Below are 17,661 nucleotides of genomic sequence, written 5' to 3' on the forward strand. Positions count from 1 at the left end.
GTGTGTGTGTGTGTGTGTGCGTGCGCGCGTGTGTGTGTGTGTGTGTGTGCCTCGTGATATTCCCTGGGAGCAGAGTGTGTGGGGGAAGGAAAATCAGATGATGAGACAGGATCAACGCTGCTCCTGTACATGAAACACCTCAGGAGGCCAGGAGTCACATCAGACGTAGCTCCAATTTCAAATAAACACAAATGCTTCTTTTTATCTCTATCAAGTAGCAGATGGCTGCAGTTTACCACATCAGCACAATCGAACAGTTTCATGTGATAAGTCAGTCGTGGGCTTGCGTATTAAATTGACTCACAGACACTGAGTGTCGACGCAATCAGGGAAAACACTTACCAGTTTGAGGCTGTAGTTCATAGTAGCTGTTAAACAAATATCCTGCCAAGTGTCTCAGTCCGTCTGCTGGTGGAGGTCTTCTTGTGACCACTGTTCCTCTTTACTAGTGCAGCTTTCCTGTGTTTGTCATGAGTCATCATTATTTTCAAGATTTTGCCCATTTCCTTTTTACATCATTTTGCAGTGTTTGTGACTGAAACACCAACTATTCAGCGAGCAATGACTCTATATTACGATGCAGAAAGGCAGTAATACATGAGTCATGAAGGTGAATACCAAGTAGCATCTTTAATGGAGAACAAACAGTCACTGGGTTCATAATTCAAGGAAACATGAAACAACTTACAGAGACCAGACACACTGTTGATGATGCATCAAGCACAAACTCTGCACAGCTGTATTAGAGAGTGTCTGTTATTTTTGGCAAACACATGTGTGCTGACTTCCTACGTATAATTAGATGTAGATGTGTGTCGGTGTCATTAGCTGGTGATGCTCTCAGTCATTATGGATCATTGTTACTGAGGTGAGTGCCTCACCTCAGTAACAACAGCAGAGGGCAGTGTTGAGTTTTTGTTGGATCTTTGTGCAAGGCAGAGAAAAAGAGAAACAGAAGGTGTGATCAACTCCTCTCGGCAGGAAAAATCTGGTCCTTTTGACAGAGATTGGAAATGAGCTAGTGTAACCCCTTCGTTTCCATGTGTTTGTTACTTAACTGTGAGCTGAGCCATTAAGGAAAACCACCTGTTGATTCCTCCTGTGTTGCTCTGCACTGTCTCTTCCATATACTCTCACTGAAGACAATGGTTCCAGTTTCCTCCATTTGTTACATCAGAGTTTTAACTTGAATAGTGTTCCTCACTGAGATGATGATTTGCAACAGAGGAATCACACACAGTGGTTGGGGAAGATAACAGATGTGTTGTTGGGCAATATGCTGATATAAAGTGAACTTATAGTAATTTATCCATTGTGGGGAATTTTACCGTTTATATCAAGGTCACTAGACCTGTCGTGTCTGGTGGTATTTGTCCATGATAATCAGAGAGCTGTATGACAATACTGGATTCACAGGAAGTTTGTGTTAGTGTAGGGAATCCCCTGCATTTGTCAGACATTTAATTCACTGAATTGGCTACAAACAGACGGTCCTTATGTACAGATAATTTAATTTCCAGAAAATCTACTATATGATGATATAGCGTTGTATTGTTTGTGGAAACATGTCAAATCAAATACATTTTTATAAAACATCAGCATGGTCCAAATACAGATAAATGGCATCTACATAGATAAAATGTTAGAAATAACTGACAGGGACATGATAGTATGGTAGAGGGATTTTGTGGACCCCAAGGAACCCCCTAAAGGACCCCTGAGGGTCCAAAGCAAAATTGGGAATAATGTATTTTCACTATAATTCCATAAGTAACACAATGAATGAAACACTTTCTGTAATAACACGTCTAAAATAAAAAATCTTGTTAGACGGGGGTCCATGGTCTAATTTGTGTCAGGTTAGGGTCCTTGATGTGAAAAAGTTTGAGCACCACTGATATAGAAAATGACACATAATGCTAATTTACGCCAAAAATGTCCCACTTAAGGCAATGAACTATAATGTACTGTATAGTTGTTGGTTACAGTCAACACATTGCAAATACATGTGACCAAGTAACTGTGTAAATTTTAACCAAGTGTATGTGGATAACTTGAAACAGTGTTACAGCCATGCTAATGTATTGCAGAAACACAAAAAATGTTCAGTGCTAACTTTTTAACATGTGCACTGCATGTGTGTGAGCGCACACAAGTGTGTGTCTTTCTGCATATGTAGCCCTGTTTTCTCACTGTCATCTGATATCCACAGAAGAGAATGTTTCCCTCTTATGTTGAACTGCCCCAGAAAAGACTGTGATCAACACACACACGCACACACACACACACACACACACACACACACACACACACACACACACACACACACACACACACACACACACACACACACACACACACACACACACACACAAAGGAAACAGAGCTGCTTGGCTAGACCACAGGAATTAGGCTAAAGAGAGGAGTGAGACATGAGAAACTTCTTCTCTTCTCTTTTGTTTTCTTCTCTTTTTGTCTCCTCACCTCTCTTCCTCCCCTCACCAGGATGTGGATTTAGCCAACTTAAACTTGGTCATGTCCCTCTTATCCCTGCCACTTCTCTCTTCCTCTGCGTTGACAGATATGTTTGGGGCTGAACTTGAGCACAGGTTACTCACTGCACTCAAACACATAAAACAGTGCTGTGAATATCGTAGTTTATCTATGAAATAGAATATTCGTAATTTAACATAAACACACACATACTACTAGCCCAGTGTGTCAGGTTAAACATACAGGCACACACTTATTCACTGTATGTTTTCCTATGAGTTTATAACTGAGTCATCACAGTCAAAGACAGAGGCATGAAAAAAGACAGGCTGTGGAGGTATAAGAGAAGGTGTAACAGAAACTCTTTACTGTTATTTTCCAAAACAGGAAATTAGGGGGAGCTTGGTGTAGGCTCAAGGCCATATGCACAAATTCAATTGCAGCCTTTGTTTGTGTGTGTGAGAGAGAAAGAGAGGGCATGTGTGTGTGTGTGTTTGTACTGAAGTAGGCTGCTCTGTCCTGTGAAGTGCCTTTGTTTCCTCCTGTCGACCGTTTAACAAACCTGCAGAGTTTTCATTAATCTGTTTAAATGTGAATCCTGAAGATGAAATTTCCTCATCTCCTCTCCCCTTCTCCTCCCTCCCTCACTCTCTCTCTCTCTCTCTGATTATAATAGATGAAGCAATAAAGAAGGTTCACTTCTTACATCACTAGAAAACATCACAGATGAATTTGATCTAAACCTGCCTAACTGTGATTTGAACAGGGAGGGGCAGGAGCAGGGCGGAGAGGTGAGGGCTGTGCTGCAGCGTGATTGGCAGACTGACCTTTGTTCCCTCCCCGTCTCTGTAACTGCTGCCTGATGGGGGCGTGTCTCTATGGAAACGGAGTGAGTGAGTGTGTGTGTGTGTCTGTCTATGTGCGTTGGCGTGTGTGCGTCTGCAAGAGAATGGAACTTCCTAGTCAGTCTGTAAGCTCAGTGTGTGGAGGAGTGTGTGTGTGAGAGAGCGAGAAGGGAAGGTTTATAATGTAGTAAGACGGACAGTGTTTTAAGAGTCAGATTTACTTCCTGCTACTTTAGCAGATACTTGAAGTAATTCTAAGGTGTGTGTGTGTGTGTGTGTGTGTGTGTGTGTGTGACACAGACGTGCTGAGGCATGGCTCCATCCGAGTCAGCTGTCTGGATGAATTTCCTTCCCTAGATACCTCTCCAAGAAGCTTTGTCAGCGTGTGTGTGTGTGAGTGTTTGTGTGTATGTTTGTGTGGTTGACATATGTAGATTAAGCAGTCAGTGGGTTTCCTCCTCTGAGAGAGGGGAGCAGGATGAGCCTGAGGAAGAGGCTCTCCTTCAAGCGGGTCTGGAACTTCAATACAGTGAGTAGTACACACACACTCTCTCTCTCTCTCTCTCTCTCTCTCTCTCTCTCCCTCCCTCTCAAACACACACACACATGCACGTGTAATGCTTTACAAGTGGTCTTTATGGAGAAAGTGCACACTTTGCTGTAAGAGAGACTTACCTATTTAGCGAACTTAACTGCTGCTGGATTCAAATATTCACACATTCACTGATTTATAAGCCAAAGTAGTTTTTAATAACAAGCCAAAGTCTGGTTGTAATCCTGCCAAAGTGTCACTAGTGGAAAAACTTAGCAGCCGCAACAAAAATTCAGCAGCTCTTTTCCTGTTCGGCATGAATTAATTTTGAACCCTGGCTTTATGTACAGTCTGAGAATGATGGAAGAGGAACAAGAAAAGAGAAAGGGAGAGTGAGACTGTCAGTCAACGCAAACCACAGTTAATACCACTGCTGTCCTGAGAAAGACAGAGACAGATGGAGGGAAGAAGGGACTATTACCCACAGCAAAGTACGCAGGGAGAATAAGGGGAATCCATCATCCTCAGACCGCACAAGAGGGAAAACAAAGGGATGAGAGGGGTGTATGTAAAAAGACAAATGGAAGAGAATGAAGATGACAAACAGGAGGTACTGGATGGGGATCTTTGAAACCAGAGCAGAAGTTGAAATGAACATGTCATCCCGTCTGGTGTTTTTAAAGAAAGTAGGGACGTGGTGGTGGCAGGCTGTGGAAGTGTGTATAAAGGTAAAGTGCGACAGAAAGAGAAAGACTAACAAGAGTGTGAGACGGCTCCAGGCTGTTTCTCTTCCTCTCAAAGCCAGATGTGTTTGGGGCCAGAGCAGGCGAATAAAGAGAGAGAGAGGTAGAGACAGGGCCAGAGATTAAGACAAATGGAGGCAAAGACAGAAAGCTTTTTTTTTTTTTTTTTTTTGCTTTGCTTTTCACTGCGAGTCATAGAGTTTGTACATTTCACCTCGAAGGCTCGTCTTTTATGTGTGTTAAAGAGAAGTAAGAAGAAAAGACACGCATAATGCAATGGAAAGGTGAGCTGAGTCAGCTCTCATTTCTTGCGACATTGCCTTAATTCAACGTGTAAAGTGGCAGCTATGAGAGTGTGTGTGTGTGTGTGTGTGTGTGTGTGTGTGTGTGTGTGTGTGTGTGTGTGTGTGTGTGTGTCTGTGTTTGGGTGTGTAGATAGGGGTATTTGATCAGATTGTATTGTGTTTATGTCTTGTTCCCTCCTCTGTCTGTCTATGTGTGACGACTGCATTTAAGGCAGCGAGCCAAGTAAAAGAGACATTTATCAGTGGCTCAGCCTCTGAGTCACATCTCCTGTGTGGGTCTATTGTAAGGAAACAAACATTATCTGCATTCCTTCCTTTCATAGACAGTGGATATTGATTCCTTAGTGCATCGCAGGGATTTAGGGCTTCTCCCCAGAATTCCAGAGACGGTCACAGAGGATTTCACTTTGGAATAAAAAATGAAGTTATGAAATGTTTGTGGGGTCATGGAGATGGCGAACACATAGAGGTCCATTGACACTGAGTTTGCTTATTGCTGTATGTTTATTTATTCATTGATTTAGTCAGTTATATCTTTTAAATTCTTCCTAGAAAACCTGCTGTATGTTTTCAGGAAGTGATTAGATTTGTGGTTTGTGCAAACTCATCTCAGGTGTTGCATGAAATGCATCCTCACTCATGCGCACACCTGCACAGCCTCATTTGACTTGTGGATCATTAGAACCTAATCAGCTTGTTCCCCTCATCCTTTCCCCTCAGAGTTAAGCTACGGTAAAGCTTAGCGGTTTCATGGTTGCCAATCCTGGCAGGGCGACTGGTCTTCTCAATGGCAGCCACTATTCACCTCACATTCAAAAGTAAACACACAGGCACGCACACATTGAGACAGCTTCCTCCTCAGTTGGAAGTGTGTGCGTGTTCGTGTTCGTGTGTGTGTGTGTGTGTTTGTGCATGTGTGGAGTTGGGAAATCTGTGTTGTGAATTTCTAAGACACCTTTTCAGGATGTGTGTGTCATTTGTTCAGTTAAAGGCGTGGTCTCCTGTAGTAATGCCAGCGTTTACAGCCACATGGGCAGACTCCGAGGACATGTCCTTCCATATTCCAGTCTCTTCAGTCATCTCTCACTTGCACACATATAAGAGTGGATTCTTATTCCTTACCAAAGGTGGCAGTTAAAGCTCCAGTGATGCAGCCAGGAATAGGTTCCTGTGGTACAAACAGTGTTGTCTTTGTGTGTGTGGGTGCATATGTTATGCCGGACAGTTTCTCCCACAGATAGACATTTTTATTCACTATGTTAAGTGCGACTGGCTGCTCTGTGTCTCATCCTATAAAACAGTGTGTCATTTTCCAGGAATCATCGTCCACCTAGACGCACACACGCATGCACACAGACAGGGAATGTTTCGGAAAACTTGAGATTGTTTAAGAAGACTTTTATTACTTAAAGTATTAATATTAGGATAACAATGAGAATGAACGGCTGTAAATTGTGGCCTGTGTTTAGCCAGAGCGTGAACCTGACGTACAGGCTTCATAACATATGATGTAAACCACCCCTCTCCCACTAGTCACAGCTAATAAAGCACTTGGGACCTGTACACACAGTGACCAACCACTCCCTACACACACACACACACACACACACACAAACCCAGCATAAACAGGCCAGGTATGTGGCTACAAGGTGGTAATTTATGTTCAGGGAGCTGAAAGGAGGAGGACGTATGTTGTGACCTGTAGACCAAAAAAAATCAGGTTTTTAAATTGCACATAATCCAACAGGTCATTTTACTGTTGTTGATCAGCAAAGTCGTAATGTAATAGAACGCCACATCCACTCTGAAACGCTATCAAATACTTTACGATTTCTCAGTGATTCTACAAACCCTGCTGAGCCACACATACAGTACCTACATGGATAGAGTGGGAATGATGTTTGATTCAGGCCAGTGTGTGTTGCCAGTGACTGTTGTGCAGGCATGTGATTCAGCCGTCTTATCTTTTGTTAAAATGGGTGTCAGGGTGATGTGTGCTCATTGTATAAATATCCACAACACTCCCACTGTTTTGCTGTTATGACCACAGCACTTCTCAGAACACCAAATAATCTTATGAAGTTCTTCACAGACTTTCATTCATTTGTGTGAATTCCAAGATCTAATTCCAGATATGCCAGTGTCCTCCCAGTGACTAACGTTTAAAATTAGACTACTAGACTAGTTATGAAAAGGGCATTTGATGAGATTTGATGTTATCACATGAAGTTTTGAAATGATTCATTTGATTAATTGATGGCTCTGTTGCATAGACTGTATATAACAATGGACGTAACCCAGAGTGGGCTGCTCCGTCATCAGCATCTATGCAGCGTCTGACTCTCCCTAACTCGTAGCATACTGGTTTGTGGCAAGCAAACACTCACCCACTCACACTCGCCCTCAGTTATGCATAATTTTAAGCCTTAATAAAATTTAAATGGGTAAGTTATATAAAAATCCAACCCCCGTACAGTTGTCATGAAAGGGGAAATTAGCCATAGAGACTGAAACCATTTTTTGTACCAGGCTGTAAACATGTTTATTTCTGCTGTAAAATTGGATCATTTTAACATGGGAGTCTATGGGGATTGACTCACTGTTGGAGCCAGACTCAAGTGGCCATTTGAGGAACTGCAGTTTTTGTCACTTTCGGGTTGGCTTCATTTTTTAGCTGTGTAGGTTGCTGCTTGGTCTGTTGACATAAAGTTAACACCAGCAATTACTGTAAAACTGCCATTTCTTGTTTCCAGCTTCTCAAATATGAGAATTTGCTGAATTTATATGGTTGAAAAATTAGGCAATAGCCCGATAAGTCTGGTATTGTTTGTCCACCATCTTTCAACTGTAAAATGTCCAACTGTGCCCATATTTTCATATATCAAATTTGAAGAACCCAAAAATAAAAAATGTGTTTCAGTAATGTGTAAAATCCCTATTAAAAGAAAACAAATAATGTAGTTTTTTTTACTTTGTTAATTCTGCTGGGCCGACCCAAAGTGGCAGATCTCTGCAGTAACAGCTCTGCCTGAATGCTTAAAGGAACTATTTATAAGTTTTGCTATTGCTACATAACCAGGGTTGCCATTAACTCACCAGTCTAGGAGGAACATTGTGAGTTCAGTATCAAACTTCATTCCTTTACTCACCAACAGCTGTCTCCAAAGGTGGAAAGCAACGCCAATGTTAACTCTTGTCTCTATCACATCTTTTCTTCTACTGAAGTTAGCACGCTAACCAGGCAGCCACAGCCCGTCTCGTCGCTTTCCAATAGCGTCTCACTGTAGCATCCAGTTTGCCCTGAAGACTTAGCGCTGCTCAGAGGGAGTATTGTAGCCTGTTGTTTCGTCAAGTGACAATCACCACCACCCACTTCCAGCAAGAAACCACATCGGTCAGCAGAGAAAACTTACAAATAGCTGCTTTAAACCCCAAAACATCCATGCTGTCCATTTTGATATTGACGTTAGCTCAATAAAAAAAAAAAATCAAATTCCTGACTGAATTAAACCTGCTGGTGGGGAAGTGTGTCAGTATCATTACATCTTTGCAGTCCTTACTTATAGTTGGATCAAACTGCTGTTCTATGGCACGGTTGAAATGATTGTATTTTGAAAGTACAGATTCTTCGGTGTCGGTCTTATATATTGTGTCTGGATGAACTGAAATGTAATAAAATGAATCCTAGTAACAGATGTTATACAACATCATGATTGACTCTTTCTATGAGTGTTCAAATGGAAAACGAGTTGATGTGTTGAAATGTTATAGATAAGAAGAAACCATTAGCTGTGATGTGACGCAAAATTCATAACAAAACACATTCTGTGGGTTTTGCTAGGAATTTTTTTTTTCTCTTACCAAAAAAAAAAAAACATCCTCCACAAATGTGGAAACCATAATCATTACCATCAGTCATGTGCTGCTGTGTCACTTTTTTCTGCTGATCTTATCGGTGCATTTACTGTGTGATGGGAACATAAAAGCCCCTTTAATATCTGGAACCAATCAGTATCAGAAGACAATAACCGCAGACAATATTGAGGCCATGACACAGTGGTATATCTCTACAGCCAGTAATACTGAGGGAGTGTTGGACTTAGTAAGTTTGAAAGCAATGGAGGCTAAAAGTAGCACACATGGAGCCTATGAAGCAGGACTTCTTTGTTACTTACTGTGGGAGATGTATTTGATATTATGATTCTATATTATCAAGACTGTTAGATTTTCCAACTGCATGTTTCTCTGTGGATACGAGGTGGGCGAGAGGAATGGAGGGAAAGTCTGGAAAACCCCAATCATCCCCTGTGGGCTGTCAGGAATGACCAGGATCTGCCAGGAGAGGAGGGGGAATCACTAGTGGAATGACTGAGGAAGGGCAGAAGGAAGGAGAGAGTGAAGAAGAGAATGAGTAGGGGGAAGACTGGAAGGGGAGAGGAGGAAAAGAACAAACAAAAAGAGTGTTTGAAAATAGGTTAGAGGGAGGAAAAGAGAGGAGAGGGGACTTGGGGCCCCGACCAGGGGCCAAGCCTCTCCACCACTGAGTGTGCCTGGAAGTGATCACATTAGAACTGAATGGGGATCAGGGGTGAACACACACAAACACACACACACACACACACACACAACACACACACACACACACCACACACACACACACACACACACACACACACACACACACACCTAGTATGCAAAAGAATGTATTCTACATTCAAAAGACACATCTCAAACAGATGTTGACCATATGCATAAGCTACACCCAAATAAAATACACAGCACATTGTAACACACACATGAAATACACACACATCAGAGACAGAATACACGCTGCTGAGAATGTGAGATGTGAAATGTGTGGGATTCTAATCAGCGTAAGGATCGGGTAACCAGTTTCCACTGGTGAGGTTACTGCCTCTGTCATTTACTCATGTCCTCCGCCGCGGTTCGACCACAATCAACTGCTATAAAGTCACATCAAATCTCTTTTCACATGTTGGTGCCAACCTCTACTTTTCCCGGGACACTCTGAAATAGCTAATCCCAGTGATTATGCTGGCTGTGCCATATGGCCTGGACAGACCGGCTCAACCGAGGAAATGGTCAAGATGCACATGAATCAAACCAGCACATACGCTGCAGTAAGGGGTGAGGTTAATTAGATTTACACAGTGTATATTGAATCTGAGATAGAATAGCGAAGGATCTGTACATGCTCCAGTTTTGTTTGACATCAAAGGCTGTGCTCATTGTTGAAAACTGACACCATGACTGACTGGAGAATGAATCAGGTTATGGTAGGAAATCTAAGAGCACATATACGTGCACTGTCGTAACCTGGTTGTTTAAATGTGCATATGTGCAACAAACCTTGGTTAATTTTAGTATGGTAGTGGTATAAGACAAAGATATAAGACTGCTTGAAGTTTTTTTGGGGGGATGTCTGAGCATTTGGACGGATGGTAATGTGAAACCAGACCACAGCACAGCTTTCCCTGCACAGTGTGAATGTGTCTGAATTTTACAGTGTGCTGTTCAGCTGTGGAAACTGACTTATTTCAACTACTACAGTAGAAGCTTCTATTTCTATTTTGATGCTAGTTTCAGATTTAGTCATTTCATTGTTTTGAGCACAAAGAGGACTCTGTGTAAGTCTGTGTTCACATGTTATTCACATATACACGGCGAGGGCTGTCTGTTCCATCTGTCTTACGGGTTTCTCTGTCTTACTTAGTCACCAAGTGTACAGTGGTTGTCTTACGTAATTGACATTTAATCAATCATTTTAATGTAAGCTGTCAGTAACTGGGCCACAGAAGTTTATGTAAATTCTCTGAGATAAATAACTATTTAGTGGTTCCCCATGTATAGTGAGGGGATTTATTCAAGGCAGTAGCACTTCCCTCTCTATCAGTAAGCTTTCAGTACGAGGGTAAAGACAGGGTGAAGACACCCTTCTTCTCAGTGTAGTTTGAATATAGTATCATAAGATATCATTTTCTGTTGAGATGTAATGACGAAGCCTCCAAAATATGATAAGATTCTTTTTAATGGCTGGTTTGGCTCTTCTGCACTGCAAAAAAAGGCCAGAGAGACTTGCGGTCACTCTGTTAAGTGCAGTTCAACATGTCAAAATGAGGAACACACTGCTTGATTTCTCAGAAATGAAGATGAGACATTTTTCCCTGATGACTATAATATAATCCTATAGAAACAAAAAGTCATCCAGGAGATTCCCATGTGTCTGTGTTGACTAATGATGATCTCATTCAAAGTTAATTTCCAAATGCATGTGTAGCATAGAAAAGTACGTTCAGAAGCAGCGAATCTGCCCACATGTCAGCTCCACGGCACAGCCTCATTCATATGAATGAGCACTAAACCAGTCATCAGCAAGTTTAGTGGTCAGGTTAACAATGTCAAAAGTCTCTGACACATTAAAATGCAGCTCAGTGTTTATTTTTGTCTAGAGAGCTGATGTTGTATTCTCTGCTTTGCTTTCTTCTTCTCTCTTCCATATTGTTTCTGACAAACCGCTCTGTCTTAAATTGTTGCCCTCCCCTTCTTTCTCGTCTCCATCCTGTCTGTCTCTCTTTCTTTGTCTCCCCATTTCTCCCTCTTGACTGCTCCTCTCCTTTTGCTCTGTCTGAGTCACTGAGCGTTTCAACTATGCTCCAGAGTTAGCTACATTACTGATGTCTGTGTTGAATGATCTCATCCCAGCTCAGCTCGTCTGGGATAAAAATCACTGCGTTGTATGTGTGTGTGTGTGTTTTTTTCTGTGTGCTCCTTTGTGTCTATGTCAGGGGAAATAGGACTTGAGTCCAAAGTAAGTTTGGTTTGAATATGTGTTTGTATTTGTGCCTGTCTGTGTTTGTGTGAGTGAAAAATAAAGTGAGGGAAGGAGTGTTTGAAAATCTAATGAGTGAGACAGTAAAAGTTTAAACTAGTGGTCGAGGAGATGAAACTGATAAACTATCTATTGGTGATTGTGAGATAAGCAAGCAAACATCACACGTTACTGTGATATCGGGGGCAGGTAGTTCCCCTTTTCACCTCCTCACACACACACACACACACACACACACACACACACACACACACACACACACACACACACGCTACATACAGTAAGCCCCTCCCCTCTCTGAGGTGGTTTCTTGCAGAGCAAGCGCAGCCAGTTCACAGATGATTCCACCCACACACAATGAGTGTGGGCACTAACCTGACTGTGTCATCATGTGAAAGTGTGTGTGTGTGTGTGTGTGTGTGTGTGAGATAATGGGCCAGGTCCTGTGAGAAACACAGTCAGTCTGTGCCTGTGACTCCATGTGGCCAAAAGTACATGCCCAGGCAGCTGCTTGCTTGCCCTCGTGTACTGTTTGAGCTTGTGTGAATGTATCATCAGGGTGATGAGTGAGGATCTTAATCCATGTCTCTCTGTGTTTTTTTACAGTCTGCTGCAGTCTCCGATGGAGGTGAGTAGATACGCCTTTTCAGCATCTGACTTTTCTGATCTCTAATATTCTGTTTCTTGACTGTAGACAAACCATTAGCTGCTATAAATACACTCACCTCAGTTCTTCAGTTGTTGTGATGAACTTTAAATAGTAAATGTAAAAGGATGAAATACTCTACATGGCTTCTTGTATTGGGCCTGTCATTGTCCTGTTCCAGACTGTGGGGCCATGGCTGAGCTCATAGTGGACACCTCATTCATATGTGGCGGTTTTCACTAAATTCACATGAACAGCAGACAGTCTGGTTTGACCTGTTCAGCCTCTGCCCCACCTCTGCTGCCGTGGCAGGCTGCGACCTAAAGATAGTCCTAGATCTGTAAACAATTTAGCTGCACACGAGGACTCGCAGTGACAGGCCATGGGTAGGACAGGCTGATGTTTTGCTCCTGATTCATACCAGTGTTTGTGATACAGAGATTTGATTTCAGAGTCTCCCTCCAAACAATTGTGGTGGTGTTGCACACATAAAAAGTGACAGAGGTAATTAAAACGAGAGAGAAGTTGAAATCATGTCTGCTTTCTCACTTCCACACACCTGGCACAAATCCCAGAGTGAAGTGGGCATGTTTGTCTCAGAGAGTCACAGACATGTTTGGAGGCAGTCCTCCCAATTAGAAAAGTGTGGGGGAGGAGGTTTGTACCCTGTTGGTATCCTGTTTTAATCTGGATATCCCCTCAATTTGTTCTACAGTCATGTTGTGTCGGACCCCATGTGAAGTAAACTGTTGTGTAAACTGTGTCTTTAGTGCAATTAGCATGTGCCAACAATAACAAAAGCTGTCAGACTTAGGAGACTTCTAGTGGGGCTTTGGCACCTCACAAATGCACATGAAAGACACAATTTACTGCGGATGGGAGATAAAAGGAGGAAGAGGAGGTGAGAAACGAGACAAAAGGGGCGTAGAATCCATGGCAGACATGGTTACTGTCAGCTGTAATGCAGAAGTGTTTATGGCCACTTACTCACACCACGTGTCTCTGCAGGAGAGAGTGTGTTGTCAGTGACTAAAGTGGGAAGCTGGCTCTTCTTCCACATATGTGCATGTGGTATAGGGAACATGATGTTGTGGTAATGAGTGAAATTATTTAATGGTTCCTCCCAGTTCAAGCTGTAAAGTAGGAGTTTAGCTCATTATCACCAGTATAGAACAAGTGAAGTGTCACAGCATGTACACATAGCAAGCAACTCACTCGATGTGTCAGTCTTTGTTGAATGTTTGTGAGCTGGGCAACAGCAAAGTTGGTTTTATTTTGGCAAAAATATTTGGATATCTATATCTGAATATCTGGATTTCTATAAATTATATTACATCTTTTATTGTGACATCATTGTGAGATGACAGCAAGTAAGTGTTAAGGGAAGGATAAGAGGATGGTAGTTCATTCATACTGCACATTGGAAGTCGAGGTACTCATTAACTCAGTTAAGGCTGAATGATGAGTGATATCTTAGTAAGTGAAGGACTCCTGCACACAACGAGTCTGTGGGAAACGTAAACACAAATCAAGCTCAACATGACGACAGATGATCCAGGTTCTCTCATAATCAAAGTTGAAAAGATCTACTCTCATCTGAGAGCTTGAGGGAAAGTCATGATTCTTTAAAAAAAAGGTCACCCAGCAGTGCCTGGTGTCTCTGCAGAGTTCTCTAGATGAATTTTGTCCTGTAGTGTTGCCAGGTCAGGCAATTCAAAGTGCTTTAAAGTGCCATGGAAGTACATTAAGAATAAGACAGTAACATTGTAGAGACTATTGATTATTCTGTGACTGGACATTGTATATGTCTCTTGAGCAACACAGGACTCCGCTCGCCTTTACCTTGCATTGTTATAATGAAGTCTATTCTTCCCTTGCAATGTTTCAGACTGATCAACGTATCCAGCTAAATACTCCCTTTTATCAAGATGTGAGTCAGCCCTGTGTGGGTTTTAACAAACTCACAACTTCTGTCTAAATCAGCATCTTTTACCTGCTTCACAATGATGCCATTTATTCCTGGAACTAATTCAAATGTTTCGCTAAACCCGAGTTTTTGACTCAGGTTTAGCTATTTCATAGATACAAGCTCCTTAAAATCTTGTCTCCTGTATGTCACCAATGAGAACACTACATGCTACAATTTCATGTTTAATACAACTTAAATTTATTCCATTTCATAGACATTTTTATACATTTGGGAAAACAAATTAAATCAGTGACTGGAAGGTTTACATGATCATGTATTCCAGGTTCAGTGCAGAAACCACTTGTTAATGTTATTATGACAGGAAACTGCTCTATACCCTTGAATAAAGAATCTATTTCAGAACAAAAAATATTATATGACATATAAAAAAAAGTATTTTGAAAATAACTTGTTACTTGTTACTAAAATGCATTTGCCTTATTTTTAATTTGTATTTAATTCCACTCTAGTATTCCAGGTACTGTAGCAAGAATTTAGGCCATTTCTTTTGCCACAAAAACTGTCACTGTATGACTGTTGGATACAGAAATCAGCCTGTATTTGCAGAGTGATTTCTGAAGGCCTATAGCTGTATTATTTTATATTTTGTGTTGTACCTTTTAGTGAACCCATCTCACAAATTTTCATTTATTTTGATCTGTCGGAAAAGTTAAGAAAAGAGCAGGCTTGAGATATACTTCCTTGTTATTTGCATTTGTGTATACAGTGTTTGTGTGTGTGTGTGTGTGTGTGTGTGTGTGTGTGTGTGTGTGTGTGTGTGTGTTTGTAGCCGTATGGGGGCTACAGGCCTCATTAGTCTCAGTATTGGCCTTTCTTTAACAAGCTCCTCATAAATACTGCAGTGTGTGTGTGTGTGTGTGTGTGTGTGTGTGTGTGTGTGTGTGTGTGTGTGCGTGCGTGCGTGTGTATGTGTGTGTGTGAGTGTGTGTGTGTGTGTCTGTCTGTCTGTGTGTGTGGGTGAGTGTGTGTGTATGCGTGTGCTCCGGTGTTTTTAGCTCCCTCCTCCCTCGACTCTGAATTATTCATCATCTCGAGGCCTTCATGTGCTTGTATCACTTACCTACCTGGGAGCTCATAGAGGTGTGTGTGTGTGTGTGTGTGTGTGTGTGTGTGTGTGTGTGTGTGTGTGTGTCTGTGTGTGTGTGTGTGTGTGTGTGTGTGTCTGTGTGTGTGTGTGTGTGTGTGAACGTGGATGCTGGTGCGTGGGCATGTTGTGACCCGACTCTCTGTGGTTTCTCAGGTTGTCAGCCAGGTTGCTCACCACCGTCAGCCTCTCTCTCATTCTCTCCTTCAGTCTCCTTCATCTTTTCTTCCTCTTTTCCCTCCTTCTCTCTCTTCCTTCCTGTGATGTCAGCTGTGTGTGTGTGTTTTAACCTGGTGTGTTTGAGGTTGTGAATATGGATGGAGGGGCTTGGATACCCCTCAGGATTCGCTACCTGCCTCGGTGGCACCACACAGGCTCCTACCAGCTCTACCCAGGTGAGGTGACAGCTGGAGCTTTGAATTCTTGTTTTTCAAGAAGAGAAAATGCAGATTTTATCAGAGGAGCAGGAAACCTTAAATTTGAATCTTTAGTTTAGTGATTATCTTTAGTTTAGTTTAATCTTTTAAGCCTTGCCAAGATCCCCCGATCACAACATACAGATTGTTTGTCAAATTCATGGTTTTGTAAGTGCTGTGGTTTATATATATTTTATATATTTTTATATATATTTTCCAGTAACACCCCCATTAAGACATTTAAGTAGATTGAATTTTGCCTTTAAAAAGAATACAGTTAGGACAGAGGCAGTCATGCTGTCTGTGGCACAAATTGTACATTTTTAAAAATATGATTATTATATTTTATTATAATTTATAAATTATTATATTTTTATGGGCTGCTGTTATGAAAGTCTTACTTTGCTCACTCTGAGTTGAGTTGTATTTTCAGTGTAAAATTTCTCTCTAAATGGCTGATTTCCTTTTGCACAGGTGACAAAATGTGCCTTTTGTAAAATGTAAATTTCAGAATGTACTAAATTATTTAGAAATCTTACTCAATGCCCCTGAAAATTGGTCTTAATTATTCCTCTAACATTACATATTAACAACAAAGTCAAGACTTCCGTAGTCTGAATTCATGCAGTCATATTGACAGATAGGCACACAAGATTACGATGCATGCGATAGTGAGCCTGATCACGACAGCCTAGGAAGGAAGGAAGGAATGAATTAAAAAAGATGCAACATTTGATTCAGATGTTGCTGTATCCTGATTGATTCACAGAAATGTGTGACATCGCCTTTTCTAGTGAAAATAGCACAAATAAAAACAGAAATACACAAATCTCTCATATGAAATAACTTGAACATGTTATGTTCAAGTGGGATGTCATTGCAATTTTTCCTGTTAATTCCAGTAATGACTTTGGCAAAAATTGTCTAACTATGTGAAATCTGCTGCCATTTTTTTAAAATCGCATTTTCATTTGATTTAGATTGTATTGTCTGTAAGTTTTTTGCTTGTTTGGTTTGTCTGTTGGTTTGGATGAGTTGTGAACAACACAACAGATCATTTGTGGTCAATTGAGATTTTATTTTGAAGAGGGAAATGTGGGAATTGAAAGTAAAAACAATGATGTGACTCAGCACAGTTATATGGAATGATGTCTTATTATTCATAGCCTGAAATTACTGTTATAAAATGACTTTGCACTACTGACTTGTCACTGTGATAGACTGCTGCTTTATTAAGGGTGTGTGTTGTGATAGACTCCAGTCCTTGTGACACTGAGCAGTATACAGTGGGGTCCAAAAGTCAGTGGGCTTTCCCATTCATTGGAAAGTGGGCTCACAGCCCACTCGAGGTGGTTTACAGAAGAGAAGGCATAGATAAATGTTTGCTTCTTATTCTCAATAGATTACCATTACTGACTCAAGTCTCAGGAGTTGTTTACTACGCTGTTAGAAATTGAAAGAGGGTGAATAAGCCGAGCAGTTTGGATGAAAAAATGAAAAATATCCTGTCTGAAAATTGTCACTGATAACATTAAACGGAAATCACACTGGAATTATCCATTAATAGCAAAGTTTCCAAGTTTTAAATCAGACAGGACTTTAGCTGTGAGCAGGATCCTGTTCTTTCAGTCTATTTACGGGACTTGCGTCGTCTCAGGCACCTGACCGGTGATGCCTTCCCTCCGGCTGTTCTTGTATTTGTTTTATCTCAACTTAGCAGCCCACTTCCAGTTCATCAGGCCTGAAGCTGCTTTACT

The 17,661-nt window shown here is 41.4% G+C and overlaps 1 protein-coding gene across 4 annotated transcripts in view; it reads left to right on the forward strand.

Annotated features, from left to right (window-relative positions):
* The window catches only part of rgs12b (regulator of G protein signaling 12b), a 44,468-nt gene that overhangs the window by 16,671 nt on the left and 10,136 nt on the right, over positions 1-17,661 (forward strand). For all 4 annotated transcript variants that reach the window (XM_056372161.1, XM_056372163.1, XM_056372164.1 and 1 more), the window contains exon 6: positions 12,375-12,396. In XM_056372161.1, the coding sequence (XP_056228136.1) occupies positions 12,375-12,396 (22 nt within the window). The remainder of the gene's footprint in view (positions 1-12,374; positions 12,397-17,661) is intronic.

This window comes from Seriola aureovittata, chromosome 3 (assembly GCF_021018895.1).
Source record: "Seriola aureovittata isolate HTS-2021-v1 ecotype China chromosome 3, ASM2101889v1, whole genome shotgun sequence".
NCBI lineage: Eukaryota > Metazoa > Chordata > Actinopteri > Carangiformes > Carangidae > Seriola > Seriola aureovittata.